This window comes from Anthonomus grandis, chromosome 9, assembly GCF_022605725.1.
Source record: "Anthonomus grandis grandis chromosome 9, icAntGran1.3, whole genome shotgun sequence".
In the NCBI taxonomy this organism is placed as follows: Eukaryota; Metazoa; Arthropoda; class Insecta; order Coleoptera; family Curculionidae; genus Anthonomus; species Anthonomus grandis.
The window spans coordinates 14874458-14896836 of NC_065554.1; the positions used below are offsets into that span (position 1 = coordinate 14874458).

General features: G+C 30.5%; 2 protein-coding genes across 4 annotated transcripts in view; one reads left to right on the forward strand and one right to left on the reverse strand.

The window, feature by feature from the left end:
* On the forward strand, window positions 1–15140 carry LOC126740265 (46 kDa FK506-binding nuclear protein-like). The gene is made up of 8 exons (XM_050446209.1): window positions 1–189; window positions 399–595; window positions 4833–5013; window positions 5071–5168; window positions 5228–5380; window positions 7741–7878; window positions 7935–8107; window positions 14810–15140. Exons 1-8 carry the CDS (start codon window positions 180–182, stop codon window positions 14889–14891), a joined length of 1032 nt encoding a protein of 343 aa, XP_050302166.1. The 5' UTR covers window positions 1–179; the 3' UTR covers window positions 14892–15140.
* Window positions 15128–22379, reverse strand: part of LOC126740263 (uncharacterized) — a 17380-nt gene continuing 10128 nt past the window's right edge. Inside the window, exons 7-10 of one of the 3 annotated variants that reach the window (XM_050446206.1) lie at window positions 21771–21915; window positions 20617–20694; window positions 20428–20490; window positions 20182–20369 (exon numbers count right to left, since the gene is read on the reverse strand). In XM_050446206.1, coding sequence (XP_050302163.1) covers window positions 20277–20369; window positions 20428–20490; window positions 20617–20694; window positions 21771–21915 — 379 coding nt within the window. In that variant the 3' untranslated portion in view covers window positions 20182–20276. Of the gene's footprint in view, window positions 15426–20181; window positions 20370–20427; window positions 20491–20616; window positions 20695–21091; window positions 21296–21770; window positions 21916–22379 lie in introns of those variants that run through there. The other 2 variants (XM_050446207.1, XM_050446208.1) reach the window with 2 other exon arrangements.

Genomic DNA, 22379 nt, shown 5'->3' on the forward strand with positions numbered 1-22379 from the left:
AGGGTCTGTCAGAATAGCGTCGGATGTTCGGTCAACTCGATTACTCGAGTCACTTTTTACGTTTTAAAGAAAATTGAAGAATATCTTGGGAAGTGGTTCTCACAGCTATATTATACGTTCATTTACTATAATTTAAAATCCTTTTTCGCGTTCTTTCCTTTACACAACACGAAATCAACATGTTTTGGGGTAAGTACAATGTGTTGAAATTTCCACGTGGTTTCTTTACTTTTCTCATGTTTTTTGTCCAATAAATCTTTAAAATTAAAGTCTCTAAATTTATTACTGATACCATATCAGTGTTTCTGGCATTGACTTACAAAATCTTCTGTATGTTTCTAACATTTTAAATATATGCCTTTCCTGAAGTGTTAATTTATAACTTGAATTGTTTCCAGGACTAATAATGGAGCCTGAAAGGCGCTACACTCAAGTTGTGAAGAAGGGATTTCATATATCCATGGCTTCATTAGATATTAATTCATCAGACTTAGCTCCTTCACAAATTATGTGTGGATATGAGGGCAGAAATTACTTATTGTGCACTCTGAGGAAACCTGATATTATCCAGTGTCCGATGGATTTAGAATTTGCAGTAAGTTTATCATTTTTAAATACAGTGTACTCAAGTAGCTATTTTTTCTGTTTCATATAAATTAATAATAAAAATACAATTAATATTAAATTTATTTGCAACAGCTCAAGGGAACACTACCTCATATATTCGCTAATTTATCTAAGGTTATTGTATTAGGTGTCTTAAGGTGACAATTAACATTTTTAATAAAAATCAAAAATAATTACCTAGTAATAGTTAAGATTAAAACCTCAAAGTTACTTACAAAGTTACTTATAAGATAGTTTATATAGTTTAGGGTTTTGGACTGAAATATATTGAAGAAGCAAATTTTCTAGTTACTGTATTAAATTGTAAGTTAATGCTTTCCTATATTTAAATTCATTTATTCATGTTAATATGCATTAATTATGCTTACATATATCAAAAAGAAGAATGTAACATAACACATATCAACATAACAATTAAATTAAAATAACACTTATTAGATTGAATTACAGGATAAATACACTTTAAAAATGCAGTCAATGCAATACAGTCATCACTAAATTTAATTGACAATAACATAATATAAATGGTTATCAGTACTGTTGAAGGTGCCAGAGACTCAAATGCTTTTAATGGTATTCTTAAATTTGCCTAGGCATATCTCCGATACCTCTCGACAGATGATTAAAAAATTTCACACCCTGATATTTGGAAGCAAGATTTTTTACAGTCACCCCTTTAGTTCAACCTCGCTAAGGCTTGATTAGCCTTTCTTTGTAGCCCAAAGATGCAGACACCTGCACTGTGATCCCACATAGGCTGTTTTTAACACCTATAAGCTCAAGAAAAGTGCAATGCTCAAGCAAGGCATCATAGTGCATAAATGCTAGAACCAAGCTTGTTAGCTTTACAAATATATGAATGTCCCATTTAAGTAGTGGGTCAAGATAAACACCATTAAGAAACCTAACAGAGTCAGTTGCCACATTTGTGATGCCCAGATCAAATAAAAAGACCATCCTTCGAGTTTTGTTCTAATTAAGCAAAAACTATGCCTTGGTATCAGACTAGCAATCCTCTAGATTAGATTAAGGGAGTCACCTTTAGCAGAAAGGGTAGTATCGTGTGTGAATAAAGTAAAAGCAGCTTTTACATTAGGAAAGGGCAGGTTATTGATGAAAAAAATAAACAATATAAGGCCTAAAACTGAACCTTGTGGGACTCTTTCATGCACTTCCCTCTCCTGAGAGGTGCTTTGTCCTATCTTGACTACCTGTGACCTATTTTATAAATACAGATTTTAAAAGAGAAACAACAACAGGATTTAATTTGTAGTTTTTTGATCAAGAGATCATGGTTCATAAAATCAAATGCTTTGTTTAAATCACAAAAAAGCTGAGCCCAGTATTTTAGTTGCTCAAATGGGTCTGAAAGCAAAACCGAGGCCTTGCAAGATAACCACTTTTCTCCAAAAATGCAACAAGTCTCAGAGCAATGCACTTTTCTAGTATCTTAGAGGTAAGAAGCAAGCTAACTGGTTGACATTTTTTGACAGTTTTTTTTTTACCTCTTAATTATTGGCATCATCAGAGCCTTTTTTTAAGATATAGGGAAAACTGTCTATAAGTTTTTGAATTGTTTTAAAGAGATTTACACTGAAACCAAAGATATCATGGCAAGCTTAATTTTTAAGACCTCTTCTCTTAGTAAATGAAAATTTGAGAATAACTCAGTAATGTTTTTAAAATTATCTAAATGGTTAGTAGCAGAGTTTGGTAATTTGCAAAGAAGATTATGTGCAATGAGATAATTGAGTCATGGTTTCAACATTTCTGGTTTTATCTATAATCAATATTTTTTTCTCTGGGTTATTTGCAGAGGCTCTACAATTTGCAGTAATTTTTGCATCCTTTATTGCATATCTATATATTGAAACATTTGTAGTCCTCACTGATATTCAAGTTTCTATACTTCTTATTTAGCTCTGCCAGAGCATTTGGATGGATGCATATTATTTTTAGGTCATTATTAAACCAACAAGGGCTATTAACCTGATTTGAGGGGATATGGAATTTTTTTCAGTAAAAGCTTTTAGATATGCATATTCTAATACCTCATTAAAACATATAAAATTTTTGATTTATATCTTAACTTATCTCTAAACAGTATGGCTTCTACTGTGTTATAAATAAAAAATAAACTGAATTATAGGTCTACAAGTCCTATTTTCTATTTTGCAGTTTTCTTTATTTTGTTGGAAGTTTTTGAACTTTATTAACTGTGATCTATAATCAGAAAACTTGGGTTCAATTATGTAAACTAGTGAGTCTTCAGATGCAAAATTCAAAAAAACATTGTCCACACAGGAATTCAGTCTCAATGGTTTACTTATGAATCCAAAGCTGTTCAGGAGATCACAGAGCAAGGCTCTCTTCTGTTCCAAAATAGACATTAAAGTCCCCAAGTGCTACATGTGCAGTATATATTTAAAAAGTATTCTTTAAAGTCTAGTTCCAATGTCTAGATTAGTCAATATAAAAGATCTCTGTAAATTAAGTTTTATACCATTACTTCTATTTAATTTTTTTTATCAAGTACCATGAAAATTTTTGTACCATTGAGCTTTAAATTTAAATATTTAAATTTTCTTGGTCCTTCAAAGTGATATCTTAAAATTAAAGTTATATGCCAGCCTATCAGTTAAAGGTGGTTTAAATTATGCCATTTTGCATCATAGTTTGTTCTCTGAAAACTAATTATTCAGTTTATACCAAAACATTATTTTAATTTTGTACTAATGTGTAAAAGTTTTCCAATATTCAATATAGCTTGTGTGGCATATTAGCAACTATAAAATATCATGGTTAAAATAATTCAAATTTTAGTAAGTGATAAAATATATGAAGGCCTCAAAAGAATACAGGATGTCCCAATTCTATTTAATACAATTCATACATTTTTGCTCCTGTATATAATGTGAAAAAATAAATAAAAAGTGTGATTATAAAACTAGAATAATTAAAAAAAAACTTATAGTAAATGTTCAAACTGCTGACTGTTCTCGGTTTGAGAGAGTTCATACCTTTTTATTAGCACAAAGGTACCATCGTGCGGAAAAAAAACTGGGACATTAAAATTTAGGTAGGGAATTGTCTCCTAGTCTATAGTAAATCGCATTCCTTGGGTATGGTATGCATATTTACGCATTATGAATTTTTGGAGTCTTAATAATTACATATTTAAAAAATAATATTGATACAAAACATTTTTATTTTTCGATATTTATTTTTATTTGGAACACATTTTATAAATAAACCAAAACTAACTAATATCTTTTTTGATAACATGGAACAAAAAATTATTAATACTTAGTAAGCACACCGTCGTTATCAATTACAGCTTGCAAACGTCGTGCCATACTTAAAATTAAGTTTCTGGTATATTCTTCAGTTATTTGGTCCCATGCATCATCTATCTTTAGGTTAAGTTATCTTTATACATATATTTTGCCATTTTACCCTAAATGTATCCAATTGGGTTGATATCAGGGCTTTTCGAGGGTCACGGTAAAACTTGAATTCGTCTTTCGTCTAGATAGTTTTGAACTATACGAGCTGTATGTTTAGGAGCTTTTCATGTTGGAAGATAAAATCTTGCCGATAGACTACACCAACCGATGGCATCATAACATTGTTCAGGATATTGCAATATCCTAAGGCATTAAGCCTTCCCTGTACTATTTGACAAACGCCTGGTCCTCTAAAACTAATCCAGGCCCAAACGTTTATACTAGAACGTCCACTTTGATTAGTCTTATGTATATATCTTTCATCACATCTGGTATTAGAAGGCCTGTACTGTAAACGCGAATTTTGCCATTATTGCACGATTGCAAGCACATGTAATTTAACAAATTTCTTAGCTCTTTAGTGTAAATTTGTCCCTTGAAACATCACCTCAAGAAAAAAATCTAGCAGTGTTAAGTCATGATCCAGTTCTGATCCAGTACCTTCCAAATCTATTGTCAAGGAAATTTGACACAATTTGTGAGTTATCAGGTGGAGCATTATCTTGTTGAAGGCACATATTACATAGTTCTGTATATGATTGATGTGGAATTAAATAAAGAGTAAAAATTTGGTAAAATATATAGGGCGATCTATTTAAAAAAACTTACTTGACAATGAAAAATTTGTTTCTGAGACACTCTGTATATTTACCAATAGGGTCAACAAAAATTAGTATTAATTTTTTATTTGTCCTCCAGGAAGGTACTGAGGTGTCATTTGTAGCAAATGGTAAAGCACATATTCACCTTACTGGTTATGTCACTGAACCAGATGAAGGACTTGGACTTGCTGACCTGGAAGAGCAGGAGGAAGAAGAGGAGGTTGAAGAAATAAAATCAAAAGGAAAAAGAAAAAAGTTAACAAGTCTGAACAATGACAGTAAGTAGCATGTTGCAATCTGTGATTGATTAATTTACAAAAATATTTGCTGCTTAGAGGCTGCAAAAAAAGCAAAGTTAGCAAATGGCAGTGCTGATGCTGAAGAAGAGGAATCTGATGATCCAGATTTTGAAGAAGCTAGTGACAATGAAGAGGTAAGTACTATAATAATAAATGGCACCATATAATTAATTGTATATATATATTTTTTCAGGAAGCTAGTGATGAAGAGGGAGAAGGAGAAGGTATTGGTGAAGAGGAAGATGATGATGATGATGAGGAAGATGATGAAAATGATAGCAGTGATGAAGAAGTGGAGGAAGAAGAACAGCCTGTGCAGAAAAAGTCAAAGCAGCAGCAAAAACAGGTAATTACTGTGTTTTTTTAAATTTACAAATATTACAAACCTACCTTATTAAGTGAATTCCCCAACTTTAATCAATTTGTGTTTCTAGTCATATTGATTACTACATATTTTCAAAGTTTAAGAAAAATTAAAGGTTATTTGTTGTTAATAAGTCTGTGATCCAAATATACTACCAAATATACTTACCTATCATAGCATATCAATATTTTAGAACTTTATTTATTTGAAGAATGCCTTAATTTTATAAAATTGAATTTTATTTATTATTAAAATCAATTATACCTCTGAAATTATAATCAACATAATTTTTTTTTGCAATTCTCTCAACTTTATCAGAAACATCAGGATCATCAAAAATGTAAAAAGTTGTAAAATCATCAGTTGTAAAATAAGATTAGTTTGCACTGCAATAATATCAGATTTTGTAAGTAACTTTTTGGAAATTCATGATATTTTTAGCTGTTTCACAAAAATGCGCAACTTCGCCGAAACTGTCAAATTTTCATGTCTTAAAGTTACAGTATTATGAATTAATTAACGGTAGATATGTATAAATTATTTTAAATTAGTTTTAGTGAATAATTAATTTTTCCTTATAAAGAGAGAGAGAGATATTTATTATAGACGCACCGGTAATTTAGACCTTTTGGCGTCGTATCAGAATTTTTAATAGTTATATAAATAAGCAAGTTAATACATCTATAAAATGTCTATGTACAATATAAGAGTATGTGTATGCAAATAGATTGGACAGACAGATAAATAAATACAACAAAACAAATAAATAAATAAATAAATCTAAAATGTCTATGTACAAGGCTCGTATATATCAATGATCTCATTAATAATAAATGTGTCTTCTTTAATTTGTTTTCAAATTTTTGAGTATATTTTTGTCTCTTTTAGAAGTAAGATAATTAATTCATTGTATTTAGGGCTGAGTAGGATTTTGATATTGTTAAGTTATATTTTAGCCTAGAGTCTTTATACTTAATACATTCAATTAGTATATGCTGGACTGACAGAGGTATATTGCATGTTTCACACATTGGCTGGTTACCTTTTTGTACTAGATATTCGTGGGTGATTTTTGTGTGGCCTATTCTAAGTCTAGTTATTACTACTCTGTCTTTTCTTGTGAGGTTTAATATTTTATTTCTCAAGAAAAATTTGTCTTTGATTCTGTATAGTTTATTGTTCTCGTCTTGAAGGTCCCAATCGAGTTGTATTAGATTTTTAATAATATTAAGGGAGAAGTTATTTATATCTTTTGCATAAAGATGTTTATGTATGGTAATTGCATTAAGTTGTTCTTTAGCGAGTAAGTCGGCTTTTTCATTTCCCTTTATTCCAATGTAACTGGGGACCCAGATGAACATGATATTATATTTATGTGAATATGCGTTTTCTAATTGGTGCTTAATATCAAGAGCAAGTGGGTGGTTTGGGAGATATGATTCAATACATTGTAATGCACCCATGGAATCAGTGGCTATTAACCAATTTGGATTTTTTAAAGTAAATAGATGTTCAATTGCTTTATGTATTGCGAATAGTTCTGCTGTAAGAATCTCTGTTGATTTAGTCAGTGAGAAATTTTTTCAAAGTAAGTATTGTAATAAGATGATCCTACCCTGTTTTCCGTTTTAGACCCATCTGTGTATATAATATGATGATGTTTGAATTTAGTTATATTGTCTAGGAATAGTTGCTTAGAAAGAGACTTGAAAAAGATTTATTGGTAAAAAGGACAGAATTGTCCTAAAAAAGAGAGACTGAAGTTTTATTAATTTTTTACTCATACATTTTAAGTCAATATATTAATTATCTGTAACTAGTTATCTGTAGTATTTATCTGGTTTGGTTCAAATGACCCAAGTACACATTTGTTTGCACTTACGTACAAAAAGTTTCTAGATTAGTGAATTGCATAATACTGTGTATCCGTAAAGTAGCAGATAAATTCAATAAAAATTAAATGGATTGTTCCTGAAAAAAATGCTTGAACCCGTCGATTTTAATTTAGGGATTTAATTTCCATATAGAAAAACCTTAAACCAAATATTAAAATCTTCAAGTTCAGGCATTTTTTTCAAAAACGGTCCATTTAATTTTTATTGGATTTATCCACTACTTTACAAATGCACTGTATTTCCTTTTCTTTCTGTTAGTTTCTTATTTTCAACTTTTTAGTATCCAGCCCATAAGGAGTTGCAGGCTTTATTAAAAAAATTTAACACCAGCTATGATATTAAAACAAAACCTTTGTGGATAAAAACCATTTTGGGAAATTACTTTTAATAAAACTTTTTTTTTAGTAATTAACATTACTAAGAATACATAGAATAAATAATTTTTAGGAAAAAATCGAGGCAGCAAAAAAGAAAAACGCAGAACAACCTAAAAAGAAACAGGAACGTGTGCTAAAAGGCGGTGTTACGGTCGAAGATGTATCGGAAGGTAATGGGCCACAAGCCAAAGCAGGTCAATTTGTCACAGTGAGTATATTGATTTAATTTATCATTTTATGTTTTGTTATTTGATACTCTTTTAGGTGTATTATGAGGGCAGGTTAGCGAAGAATAATAAAATGTTTGATTCAACATCAAAAGGTCCAGGCTTTAGGTTTAGGCTGGGAGGCGGAGAGGTAATTAAAGCTTGGGATGTCGGAGTAGTAGGCATGAAAGTTGGAGGAGTGAGAAAGATTGTTTGCCCTCCGCAAACGGCGTAAGTATAAACATTTCAGCTTTTTTGTACAAATACCAGGCATTTTTTTATTAATGTTTTATAACAAGACAGCATATATTTGGCACAAAATTGATAAAATAAAGCAGCCATTAATAACAACAATAATTCTGCAATGTAGCTTCTTTAAGCACCATAATGAACTTAATTTAGTGGATTTTTTTTGTTAAAATGACTCATTTTAGCGTCAAACTTATTTCAAAACTGGAGATAAGAATCATTTTGCAAGTATTTTTTATCCTAAATAAATTTTAAACTTTTTAATCTATATCATTCATATTTTCTTTCTAATATTAAAAACAATGTAAAGCAAAAACTTATTATGTCAATTTTCAAATATAAAATTTGACTTTGAGGTATTTTATTGAGGTATAGAGGTTAATTTACTTGATAATAGATTTTTTATGTACCAGGTGCTCAGATTTTATCTATGGACCTCTGAGCTTGTTTCTTCTTTTTAATATCCTACCTAACTTATTCTGAATATTGAAATTGAGAAGAACGAAAAACTTATTGGATAAAAATACCTAATTTGAACCAACGTTTCGGTAGTTACATCTACCGTTATCAAGATGAATAAAATCAAATAAAAAATATTTCTTTTTTTACTTCTTTCTCATTCTTAAAAATGTTTTTTAATATACTTTTTTTATAATTTGATGGTTGCTTGACTTTGATAAATTGTTGTTTTGAAAAATAACAAAAAATACAAAAGTTATTTTTTTTTTAAATAAAGGGGTGTGATTCTAATATAATTTACTGAAAATATATGAATAAAATATATTTCAAATTAATTTTAAGAAGGCCTACCTCTCTCTTTAGCAAAGACATCCATGTATTATTAAAATGAACCGAAGAAGTAACATGCATTTGTCTTCATTTAACATTATAAACGAACTTTCCTTTAATTTACGTAATTTGTACGTACGTTGAAATTGGTTCCTTTCCTAAAATTGAGGAAACAGCCCAGTTTATGCTGGTTATGGTTAATGTCAAATGCCTGTTGTGTAATTTTGGACTTTTAAAAATCATTGTGTTTTATGTAACATTTATGTTCATTAATTCTTTTGATAATGGTCTACACTCTACAGGTTTCACCTATGTAAAATTTACCACAAGTACAAGGAATTTTATATATCATATTTTTATTAATATATAATTTCTAATTTTCATTGAAAGGTTTAATCGAATTAATGAACATAAATCTTACATATAAAGCACAATGATTTCCAAAAATCCAAAATTACACAATATGCATTCGGAAATAACCATAGAATAAACTGGGCTGCTTCCTCAATTAAAGCAGAGAAAACAATTTCAACCAAAAATCACATAAATTAAAGGAAAGTGCATGTATAATGTTAAATGAAGTTAAATGCATAGTTACTTCTTCGGCTGATTTTAATAATACATGGATTTCTTTGCTAAAGAGAAAGGTATGATAGAGCGTTATTAACATTATTGATAATTTGAAATATATTTTATTCATAAATTTTCTCATCATTAAGTTACATTAGGATCACACTCCTTTATTTTTAAAAAGTAACCTTTAAAACAGTTTATCAATGTCAAGCAACTTATGAATTCGTCACAAAAATACAGATTTTACTTATACAACTAAGCCAGAACTATAGAATTCGCTTATTTACACAACATTCATTGCCAGGAAAGTTAGATACCTACGTTGGATTCTCGGTTGACTGTCAACCTCATATTTTTCAGTTGGGTAAAGGCTTTTCTACTAAATAAATAAAGAAAATAATATTTAAAAAAAGAGTATCTGTGAATACATCTTTACAATTAGGCAACTTTGTAGTTATTACTTTCTTCTGAATTAAAAATTGGAGTATCGATTAAAAATGTCATGATTTTAATTAAATAAAACAAATTGGTAAACGTTTTTTTATGAATTTCAATACTGACAATAATCAAAAAGAAATTCAGAATGTTTCTTCCAGTTTTAAATTATGAGCATATCAACGTTTCGAAAGTTCAAAGTTAGACATGTCATGACGCAGAGTTAAATACATCAGATGGAGAAATTGGGAGAGAACAGAGTGCCTGTTCAAACAGTTATTTTTTATTCCGCATCATAACGAACTCTCATCTGAGCCGGCTTTTGCCTAACCGGCTAAAACATATTGCCGTTGTTTCTTTTATTCCTATAATAGAACGTAAATTAAAACCCTGAAGCGGTACTCTCTAACTCGATAAACATAAAAATAGACAAGAAAAAATATCTTTCTATGCGCGATTAGCACTTGCTAACCTTTTCTCTATGTCACTCGGCATCGTTCGGCTTTAGACATTCTTATACTACCCAATCTACAAACATTAGCCTATTTTTATAGCTCATGGGATTTTTCACAGCCCACAATGTCAATTACTGAAATGTCATTTGACATTATCGATCTTTTAAGCTATAAGTATGCTTTGTTATTGTTTCTGTTTTCATCCTATATCCATAAGGGATGCCAATAAGGGAAAAGTTTTCTTATAGATTTTTAAAGTAATTTTAGGTATCAATAAGACGGCGAATTTTATGATGGATCCTCCTAATTTTATCTTATCTCTTTCCTAGTGTGTATTTATAATAGCTTAATACATTTTCTTTTTTTTTTAATTTAAATATATTTACTATTAAATTTATATTTTAATATTTGCCTTAAAATATAGATTTAAGATAATAATATTATTAATTTTGCCTTAGAAATGGAAGAGAAAGAACAAACCATTGAATTAAGGATAAAAGGATTATATATATAGTATTTTCAAAATTTGTGAAGAGTAATAAAACCCATTTTACTCCCTTCTGTGGAGTCACTGGGAATTTCCCAATTTCGGGGCGTAAATAAGCGTGGTATAAACTATATGCCCTTATAAACTTAATGATCGTTTTAAACCTGAAAAAAGTAGTTAACAAATTATAGTTCACTCAAAGATATGCCATTGATCTTTTGACCGCAATAAAACCCTAATTATCTGTTGTAACCAAGTGATTTAAGTAAGATATTTTTTCGTGGACTTTTATGGTTTAACATTTTCTAATAAAATACTATTCTTTAATTAATTAGTAAGTTTCATTTAGAATCACTTTCAAGGGAATAGGGTCGTATTCCCTTTCTCACTTCTTAAAAACGTTGGTCCTTGCACAATGGGGCTTAATGGTCTAATATGAGAATTCGTTGATTTTCAAATCTGCTACAAAAACATCCCCACAACAAAGATAAATACATCTTTTTTTCAATGTACTAAAAAGAGACGAAAGTAATAGCAAGACCATACAACCTCTTTCTATATTTCTATTCCGAAGGTTGCCGACGGCAACCCGAACTCTACCCGATCGAAGCCAGTTGAGATTGAGAGTAGAGTTTAGACTTTTTCTATAATAGAAAGGCATTTTCTTTCTATCGTGTTAGAGAGTTCGCTCGCTGGATAACCTAATAAGCAAAGAGATAAACTTTAGATTTTTAAACAATGTTGAGTTACAGAATACTCACAAAATAAAACATTTTGTATAAACTTTTAGCTGAAGCAACAAATACCGACAGTAATTTTTACTCGACATTTGTCAAAAAATTTAATAAATCTGTTCCTAAACCATTATTCTATATTATCAACCTTATTTTTTGCACATGAAAATACCAGATCCTTTCAATTGTAAGTCCAATATTAAAACAAGGAAATAAAACCTTCATAAAAATTATAGGCCTATAAGTTTCATCACAAGTTTCTCAACAATTTTTAAAAAGTGCTTAAAAGTAAGGCTTTATGACTATTTAAATCTCTACAACATTTTGAGTACAAACAGTTTTGGTTTCTGCCTAAATTAGATACAAATGATTCTATATTTAAAAGTAGTCAGTAAAATTGAAGGCTTTCTAGATAAAGCAGATAAATGTGTTGCAGTATTCTTGGATTTAGCAAAGGCCTTTGCTACAGTGCCACTTTAAAAATTGATTTGCTGCTTTAATTGCTTTAACTGAATGGCATCAGAGGTCTTGACTATGAAATATTTAAAGACTACTTCAGGGAAAGAAAACAAATACTAAAGATAAACAATATACAGGGTGTCCGGAAAGAGGCCAATCCGCCGGCCACATATAGGGTGGACCAAAATAATGCGACTTTCGTTATGTAATTTTTTAAATGGGCGCTCGGTATTCAATATACAGGACGTCAAAATGATAAATATAGAATCGTTTTTTTTTTAAATAAGTCGAGTGTTTCATAAGATATTAAATTAGAATTTGGTATGAGGGGGTTTTTTAGAACGAGAAATTGAAATCCATTCACGGATTTGCAATACCTTGCAGAGGGCACCACCTGCGGTATATTGCATGTGTTAAAAATACCAAAACTTTTTTGTACCCCTGTATATTAAAGTTCTAGTAAAAAATTTTGGAAAAAATCTTGGATAATTAGAATTAGATTTTGTCTCAACTATGGCCGTAGGATTCTCTTCAGCCAATATGTGTGCGTTATGGATATTTGTCATGCCCTTTCTCGTGGCCTCGTCAGTAAACAGAATCGCCCTTATAAAATCCACATTTCTATTATTCATTTCACATAACCATCTACAAAAACCAAGTCTTGCCTCGGGATCGTCGGGTAAAAGACCCTGTACTTTTTGAAGATGAATTGGGTAAAGTTGGGTAAAGATTCCATAAAATATGATATTGTGTCTCGGTTTTCCCAATATTGCCCACCCCTTCAGCCAAAACCCTAGTACTAATGTTTGGTGATTCTTTGACAATTCTTAAAATTTCTTCCTCTTGCCCTGATTGCAACGCACGAGATCCGCCGCAATTACCCTTCCGTCTTTCGCTGAAACTTCCAGTCTGCCTTAGGCAGTTGATCAAACTTAAAAAATATTTTCTTTTGGGATGAAATCGGTTTGGGATTGTGGGTATAGCGTCTAGCGGCTAAACTAGCATTGGAGTCACATTTTCCTAGTTAAGAATTCACAGGTATTTACCGTTTACAATAATATTTAAAACTTGCCAAACATCAAAAACATATCCGCCATTTTGGAAAAGGGTACATTTCTTGGTCTATGAGCCATTATGGTTTTATAAGTTGTAAGAAAACACACCAAATACAAATATGTAATTAAAAAAGGAATATTTATTTTAGGAGTAATTGAGAAGCTTGTAAAAAGCGTCAGAAGCGTTTAAATTTGTTACTTTGACAGTACGTAAAAAGTTACTGGATCCGGGAGGTCAGCCAATTTGTTTAGAAAGAGGTATCTAGATTTTAAAATTAAGATATTTAATAAACGGATTCTTAGGCCGACATTTACTAAGAATACTTTTTTTACAAGAAAAGATTGGATAATTATAATTTTTTACTATAACTTTATTATACAGGGGTACAAAAAAGTTTTGGCATTTTTAACACATGCATTATACCGTAGGTGGCGCCCTCTGCGAGGTATAGCAAATCCGTGAACGGATTTCAATTTCTCGTTTCAAAAAACCCCCTCACACCAAATTTTAATTTAATATCTTATGAAATACTCAACTTATTAAAAATAACGATTTTATATTTCTCATTTTGACGCCCTGTATATTGAATACCGAGCGCCCAATTAAAAAATGGCATAACGAAAGCCGCATTATTTTGGTCTACCCTATATAGTGACGCACTTTGAAATGGGAGTTTCACAAGGCGCAGTCTTGGGCCCATACTCTACATAAACTCTACTAAAAATTATCGAAATAGATGGAGAAATAATTTCATATGCATATGACTCAGTATGTCCACCACTTACTGCTTTTTCACTAAATAATTCAAATAGGCAAGATTTAAATAAATAAAGTATTAAAAATAGTAATGGTTAGAGTACAAATTGACAAGAACCTTAAGTGGCATGATCAAACTGTGGCTCTCAGTAAAATGTTTAGACAACCTATTATGATCTACAATACATAATATTAAATCAATAATTAGGCATGGTATTCTTGTTTGGAATGCATTATATGATATTGCTCTTCACGCACTAAGTGTAAGGCAAAATTACATATTAAGCATCATGTTAGGAAGGATAGATTTTTTCCTTTGAAAGTTATGTTGGGACAACTCAATCTTAAATGTACGCCCACGTCATGTTTTACTATAAAAATCCACAGCTTGTAAAAGTTTCGAATCATACCCGCAATACAAGGCAAAGAATGTACGTACCGCTTTAAGATACAACAGTAAGTCAAAGATTTGCAACTTATATAGGGCCACAAGTAATGAACAGGCTTTTAACTTTAATTAGAAATATCGAAAACCATAAAATATTTTCAAGTAGGATTAAACAGTTTTTAAGGCGAAAATATAGAATATTTTGTTTTTTTTTGGAATAAGTATCATATAAGTGATTTTTGTTAATAAGTTACTGCTTTTACATGGATGTTATCTTTGTGTAGAGAGATATAATATAAATTTTCCTTTGACACCCGTCTTTGTACCAAATTGTAGTGACGCATACAGGATGTCGTTTTCCTAGGTGTATGCTTTCCTATTTACTAATGTAAATTTATTTGATAACAAGTATGTATGTACATTTGTCTTCACAGCAAGCTTTATACTAAAATGAGGCACTTTAACAAAAATTGAAATAAGTTGCTAAAATACAGAGTTACCAAAATATGTTTATGATTTATACCAGATAATTATTCAATGTCTTGTTTTCAGATATGGTGCTAAAGGTTCACCCCCAGCAATCCCTCCAAACTCGACCCTAGTATTTACAGTTACTCTTAAGAAAATTAAGTAAGTTTTAAATTTAAGTTTTTTTTTTAATTTTCTGATATCGAATTTTTATGTATCTGCTTCTCAAGCTTCATTACTTTTTGATAGTTGTTTGTTCTTTGCTCATAACTAGTTATTTTTGTTACATTAAGTTTTCATTCATGTTTCTTAATAATTAATTCTTTTACAATTATATTTTTTTTACTGGATTATTTGTCTATTACCTATTGTAAAGGAACTCTTTAGGCTGAAATAAACTCATTTGTTATTTTAATGGTCTTTAATTTTTAACATTCTATAGTATACCCTTGGTAATTTAATTTAAAAAACTTACAAAAAAGCACATAATTAAGCTTTAGCTGCCATTTGATTTGTTGTAAGGATCCTCGGGCTTCTTGTAGTAACCCCTGTTCATGGGTCTTTTCCTGTACTTTGGTTTTTTTATAGGCTTTTCTGGACAATTTAAACTTTCGGCACGATCATCGCAACAAGGAGGCGGATGTCCTTCGTCTCCTTTGACTGGTTTTTTATCCAAAAACATGCCCTCGGCCGCGAGCATCTAAAAATAAAATAATTTTTTAAACATACTATTACATACATAAAAAACATGGATTCTTCCAATCAATGGGATACAAAAAATTATTAGATACAAGTTTACATCTAGATGATAAATAACTAGATATTTTTTTACTTGAAAGGGTTTTATTTTTTTTACAATCTACAAACTAATAGAGATCTAGTGTGTGAATAATATGGCATACAGATTTTAAAAATATTGTTCTTTTCTTGTTCATATTTTGTCAAGATCTTAGACACATAAATAATAAATCCTCCATTAAAATCAACGATCTCCTAAAGAAGATTAATAAATCTTCAATAAAAATAAAATAGCAACAAAATTTTGTTTTAATTTAAAATAATTTACAAAAATTATATAACTTGGATTACTTGTCCAAAACACCATTAGTTTAAACATTGAATACACTAGAATAACCAATGGCTTCTTTGGATTGAGCACACCATCTACACAGAGGGTATATTTTGTTGCTAAACATGCTTAATATTCCAAGTTGCCGCTGATTGCTCAATTTTAGTAAAAGCAAAAAAAAAATATAATAATTATTAAAATTTGGGTGAATTGAAGCATTATTTATTATAAGGCAAAAGAAGAAGTAAAACTCGGTTAATAACCAAAACTATTTTGTACTATATTTATACTAATAATAATTATTATTTATAATTTAGCGTCTTTAAGTCGCCACAATTACAAAAAGTATCAAAAAGCTGCAGGTATTTTTAATAACTGACACCTAGAGAAAAATCTTCACTATGGCACAGTAAGGAAATATTAACCAAATTTAAGACTTTTGGAGATGTAATTAATAAATTTCTGAAAGAACGCCAACAACGGGTTGTCAATGATGACATGAACTTCGAAATAATGCTGTCAACAATCGACCATACAACAAAATCCTTCAGAAAAAAGGCAGCTTCCATGTCATATCCTATAAACAAAGATACAATTTCGACTGTTTAAAAAAAAACAGGTTTCACCCATGTAAGCAACAATTTATTCATACGTTAAGACCAGGAGATTGTGACCGACGCTTTGAATTCTGCTGTCATATCCAAGGAATCTTAGAAGATAACCCATTTATAGAGCGACATATTCTTCTTTAGGATAAGACAACATATTCGTCAAATGCAAAAATATTTTCCCAAAATTGCCGTTGGTCGAGTGACAATTTAAATTTGAGAACTGCCTACTAAATACTACGTCCACCCTTTGTCCGGCTGATATCACGTTCACTGCCAAGCAAAATTTGCAATTATTCCACTAGCGCCACAAAAGTAGGGGCCAAGAAAAAAAAAGTTCTCCTGAAGCCACTTTGTCTAGTCAAAGGCTTTTAGTTATTATCACGTCACCTGCAGTTAGTTTTTTTGTAGATGTCATTTTTATGTCAAAAGTGACGTTAATGTCACGCGGTCTAATAGACCGAGGCGGCGTGGAAGTAACTTTTTTAATCATACGCGCCAACGCGGTCCATTCCTCGGTCCGCACAGCGATTTTGCGCAATCCTAACAAGTCAGCACGTGGAGTCTGCTGTCTTTCTAATTACATTTCAATTAGTAAACGTTTCAGACGGAATAAGTGGTTTTTGTTGATATTTTTGTTTGTACTTTGCGTTTCTATAATGTCCAGGAAACGTGCTTTGACGCAAAAAGAGTTACAAGACAAAATGGATCGAATCTTTTGTGCAAAGAACCTTTTGAAATGTTCTTTTTTTTCACTGGTTGATGATCCATTTTCCAATACATTGCTGACCAAACGAATCTTTATGCCACACAAGTTATTACAATTGAGGCAGATGTAAGTAGTAAATCTAGGTTACATAACTGGTTACCCACAAATAAAAATGAAATCAAGAAAGTTTTTGGCTTGCTCTCCTATATGGGTATTGTAAAACTGCCTAATATACAAGCCTATTGGAGCCGAGAAGATATGTATAAAACTCTATGGCTCCCAAAGTTATGACACGTAATAGATTTGAGCTGTTACTACGTATGTTGCACTTTGCAGATAATCAGGATAATCCAGAAATTGACTCCATAAGATTCAACCTTTGGCAAAATAGTTACAAATTTTAAATCATCATTTAACCTTCTGAAACTTGCATTGCATTGATGAGTCTCTTATTCCATTTAGGGGGAGATACCTAAGGAGGTTATACCTACAACTTTAAAATTTATGCAGGAAAACACTTAGACCAAGGTCGTACTACTCCTACATCTGTAGTTATGAGTCTTTTTGAACCCATATTAGATTCAGGCCGTACTCTCGTAACAGATAACTGGTATACAAGTGTAGATTTGGCAAAAAGACTGATGGATAGACAAACATATTTGATAGGGACATTGCGAAAAAACAGACGAGGGCTTCCAAAAGATCTGGTAAACAAAAAACTTAAATCTGGAGAAATAGCCGCTCTCGAAAACCAGGATGGTGTCACAGTAATTTCATGGAATGATAAACGTAACGTTTTAGTTCTTTCTACAAAACATAGCAATACAACAGTAGACACAACAAACCGCAGATAAAAAACTTTAAAGAAGCCTGAAGCCATTGCAGCATATAATGCAGGAAAGTCATAGGTCGATATATCTGATCAAATGACAGCTTATCAGACACCCTTAAGTAGAACCTTTAACTGGTACCGTAAGTTAGGCGTGGAAATTATCCTGAATACTGCGATGGTCAATGCATGGATTATGTATAAGGAAAGTGTGGATGTCACAATTCCCTTACTTCAGTTTCGAAAAGCTGTTACATATAAGTTATGTGAAGCGCAGGATCCTTTAGAGCAACCGGATGCAGAGATTACTCCAAAAAGAAAACGCCAAAAACACGAAATGAGTAAAAGTGACTATAAGAAACGAAGACCTTGCAGTAAATGCTATGAAAAACTAAGAACCGAAAAAGGATGGAAAGAGGCACGAAAGCTCACTAGAGTACGTTTTTATTGTAACGGTTGCGATGGTGAACCGTTTTTCTGCTTAGACTGCTTCAATAAAGTTCATAGATATGAAAATCCATAGATAGGATTTTTTTTATTACGTTTGTTCATACATTATTATGTAAACTACTGGTTTTTGTTTAAGATTATTTCAAAAATAAATAATATATTATGTAAAATATTCTTATTTCTCTAACCTACCATATCTAGAAATAAAATATGCAAAATAATAAAAAACAACTCGAGTTCGGCATATTTTTAGAAAACTAATATGTTTCCCAACTATCGTCAGACGCCAACTCGGTCTATTATCAGCCCTAAACCAATGTAAAATAAAACAGTTGGCGAAGGAGGATTGAATATTTAGCTCGGTCCTATAGACCGCATTGGCGAGGGTGGCAAAATTTCTTTTCGGTCTTATAGACCATGGTGGCGAATAAAACTAATTCGTTTTTGGTCTTATAGACCGAGTTGGCAGCGAACGTGATATGGAAACAGTCAGCTAGAATATACAGAGTGTTTACTTTTGAATGTAAAGCACTGAGAATCCGTGCAAGGGTACAGGGGTGATTGTCGAGAGATATACTCATCCTTAAAGATTGTAACCACTATAACCAGAAGAAATTCGGGTTTTACCATTTTTTGTCAAAAATTATGTTTTATTAACGAAATTTTAACGAATTATATAATTTTCTTACTCTTTAAATTAATTCTTAGTCTCTATTAAACACTACATAACTGTTTTTAAACATAACAAAAATTGTGTTTAGCCTTTATTTTAGTCATTTTATTATGGTTATTTTTTAGTCATATTATGGTCAGGGTCTTTCCCCATATATTGACCCATCCTCTACAGAGGTTAGATGAACATTTAGGAAAAAAAGTATAAAAAACATTTGTAGTTTTGCTTAAAATTTTTGAATTCGATGTCAAAGTTTTTTCTCTTTTTTAGAAATGTCAAATTTTAACAGATGGTTAGATTTTTCTTATGGAACTTTTATGATTTGAAATATTTATGGTTTAACTACTTTTAGTTAAACTGTTTTGGAAATATCGGTTTCAAGTTTTAAAAAAATAAATATTGGCGATCTTGGTAGACGGTGCATTGTTATTGTTTGACATTTACTAGGAAATAAATAATTCTATTATAAATTCTATTATATTAACCAAAATCTTAGACAATTTATAATTAATTCGATAATAAAAAAATTGAACGTTTTTATAAAATGTATTAATAATGGTGGTGGTCATGTATAGCAGTAATAATTATTTGGATTTAATTCAAAGTAAAACAATTATTAAAAAAATATATTTTTGTCAAAAAAAAACTAAATATCGCTTAATAAACATTAAAGGTTTTATTATTATTACTTAATTTATTCCAAAACGGTTTAATTAAAAGTAGCTAAACTATATACATTTGAAATCAGAAAATTCGGCTCTTTTTAACTATGAGGTCATATATAGGGTGATCCATAAGAAAAAACTGACCATCGGTCATGACATCGGATTAAAAAATTGAAAGTCACAAAAACTTTTGTTATTATCAAAGTTATTATTTTTTTATTATCAAAGTTTTGTATAAAATTTTTGGTTTACTTTTCACCTAACCCCTGTAGACGGAAGGGGTCTATATATGGGGAAAGATCCTGTACATATATTGCAATTTTAGTGCTACTTTGATTATTTAGGACATGTATACTATTCAAATCCGTGGACGTATATAAGAATAAAGGGTATCGAGTATTAAAAACCCATCTCAGTAAGTTGGTAATTTTTGAACTGTACAAATAAAAATAGTTTTTATTAATTTATCCTATTAATTTATTTTCATTTTCCTGTTATAATTATGTACTAACGCATTAAGAACATCCAGAAATTTATTACACTTTATCTCAATATTTTCTTCGACTCTGAAATGGCGTCGTCTTGTTGTTAACCTTGTCAATTTTCTTTGGTCGTTTGAACCACGTCTTCTTTGTCACCTCCTTGAAAAATAAAAATGCATCATAATTTTATATTTAGATCAACATTTTACTATTTTACCTGTTTGCTTCGGATAGTAGTCTCCGGGCATTTCGTAATACAATCGTGCTTATCATCCGGATGCTAAAAAACGAATTATTTATCAAGTTTGTCTCATAACTAATTAATTTTCTATATTAATACAAGGCTTTAAATTTTTTTTTTTAATTATTAAGGAAAAAACTCGAAAGTTTTTAAGATTGTACATACCTTTTTTCCGATAATAACTGTCTTTTTTCCTCGCCCTGACCACCAATCCACATTTCCATATTCAATCGATAAATCAACCTAAAAAGGTTTAAGCAATTGCAACTCTATGGTCTGCACTTAAAAAAATTTTTTCAATTCAATTTTTTAAATGCATGTATTTAGTGAAATCTTTTTACATAAATCAGGGCTCAAAATTTTATAACCGAAATAGTGTAAACTATAACTATGTTTCTCTGTCTGTATCAGAAACTTTAAATGCAATGTGTGATTATTTAAATGCAAGTTTTTTAGTTTAATGAGTGTACATATGGGTTATACTTTATTAAAAACCTGTCATTTTCCCAAATATATTATAGTATAATAAAATAATGTATTTTTTTACAGATGTTCTATACAATCATGTACAATAATGCAACCCAGTAATAATGTAACCAATGAAATCTAGAAAGATTTTAGAGAAAAAATATGTGAAATATTAAGTGTCGACATTCGTTTATTCACCATGTTAATTTTTTACATTTAAAGGGTTATTTTAAATGAGATGAATATGAGTTGCTGTTTTATTCTCTCTTATTTGTACAGACCATCAGTTCACAATTGTAACAGTGATTTAAAGTTAATAAAAGTTTGGGTCGTCTCGATTCTTCCTATTGGTCGGATAGACACAGGGGACCTTAACCTGAAATTAAAGAAAAATAAAAAAATACCTTGGTGTAAGTAATATGCTCAATTTCATAATAAGACAAGTTACCCATAATTCCAATATTAAAAAATTATTTAGAGAAATTATAACTTACCTACATATTAGGCACTGACACTTAAAATGCATATGGGGAACTTGCCTTAATATGATACACTATTGTGTCTAATATACTATGTCAACCTCAAAGGGCTTGAAAATATATTAGATTTAAATAGGTTTAGGTAAAAAAGAGGGGTTATCACAATAATGCACATTCCCCAATTGCATTATTGCCAATCACTAAGTTTAATTAAATATGGATAAGCACAAAATTTTATAACTAATAGTCATTTAAACCGGGCATTTTTGATTCTAAAATTATTTTAGACAAATTTGACATTGTTTTAAGCAAACGTTTCATACTTTTGTTTAAATATCACTTTATTTCAACTAAATATCGAATATTACTTACTCTAGGAGCTTTTTCGTCCGGCCGTTTTGGCTTCTTTCTTTTATTGCAGTTGGGCCATTTTTGTTTTTTGTCCAACAACATATCAACAACTTCGATATCAGTCCAAGAGCTTTGTTTTCCAACAGGTATTTGGTCAATGTTTAATCTTGAAAAAAAAGAAAATTATAAATTTTCATGTTGATCAATCGGGAAACTCTGGGTGTAATCCTAGGCGAATAAGGTCTCCAATCAGTAAAGTTTATAAGTGAACATAAATGAAATTTGATAATTCCTGGAACTTAATTGTATTGAAATATGTATACGAAATCGAAAAAAATAGCCATGTCTCCACTAGGCAGATAGCTACGGAACTTTATTACAAAATTAGCCAGTCTTCAGTGGGAACAGTTTTTAAAGCTGAAATATTTTATCCTTATAAAATAACAATCCTCCAGTAACTCACCGAAGATGATTCGAATTGACCACTCCAGTTTTGCGAGCAAATGATGGAGCTACTAGACAGGAATATTCTACAAATATAAAACATCCTATTTTCTGATGAATCAACGTTTATGTTGAATGGTGAGATAAATCATCAAAATTGTCGTTATTGGGCAGACAGAAACCCAC

Coding starts and splice junctions, on each gene's coding strand:
- LOC126740265 (XM_050446209.1), top strand. Junction 596..4,832: donor CGATGGATTTAGAATTTGCA/GTAAGTTTATCA, acceptor TTTGTCCTCCAG/GAAGGTACTGAGGTGTCATT. Junction 8,108..14,809: donor GTTTGCCCTCCGCAAACGGC/GTAAGTATAAAC, acceptor TCTTGTTTTCAG/ATATGGTGCTAAAGGTTCAC.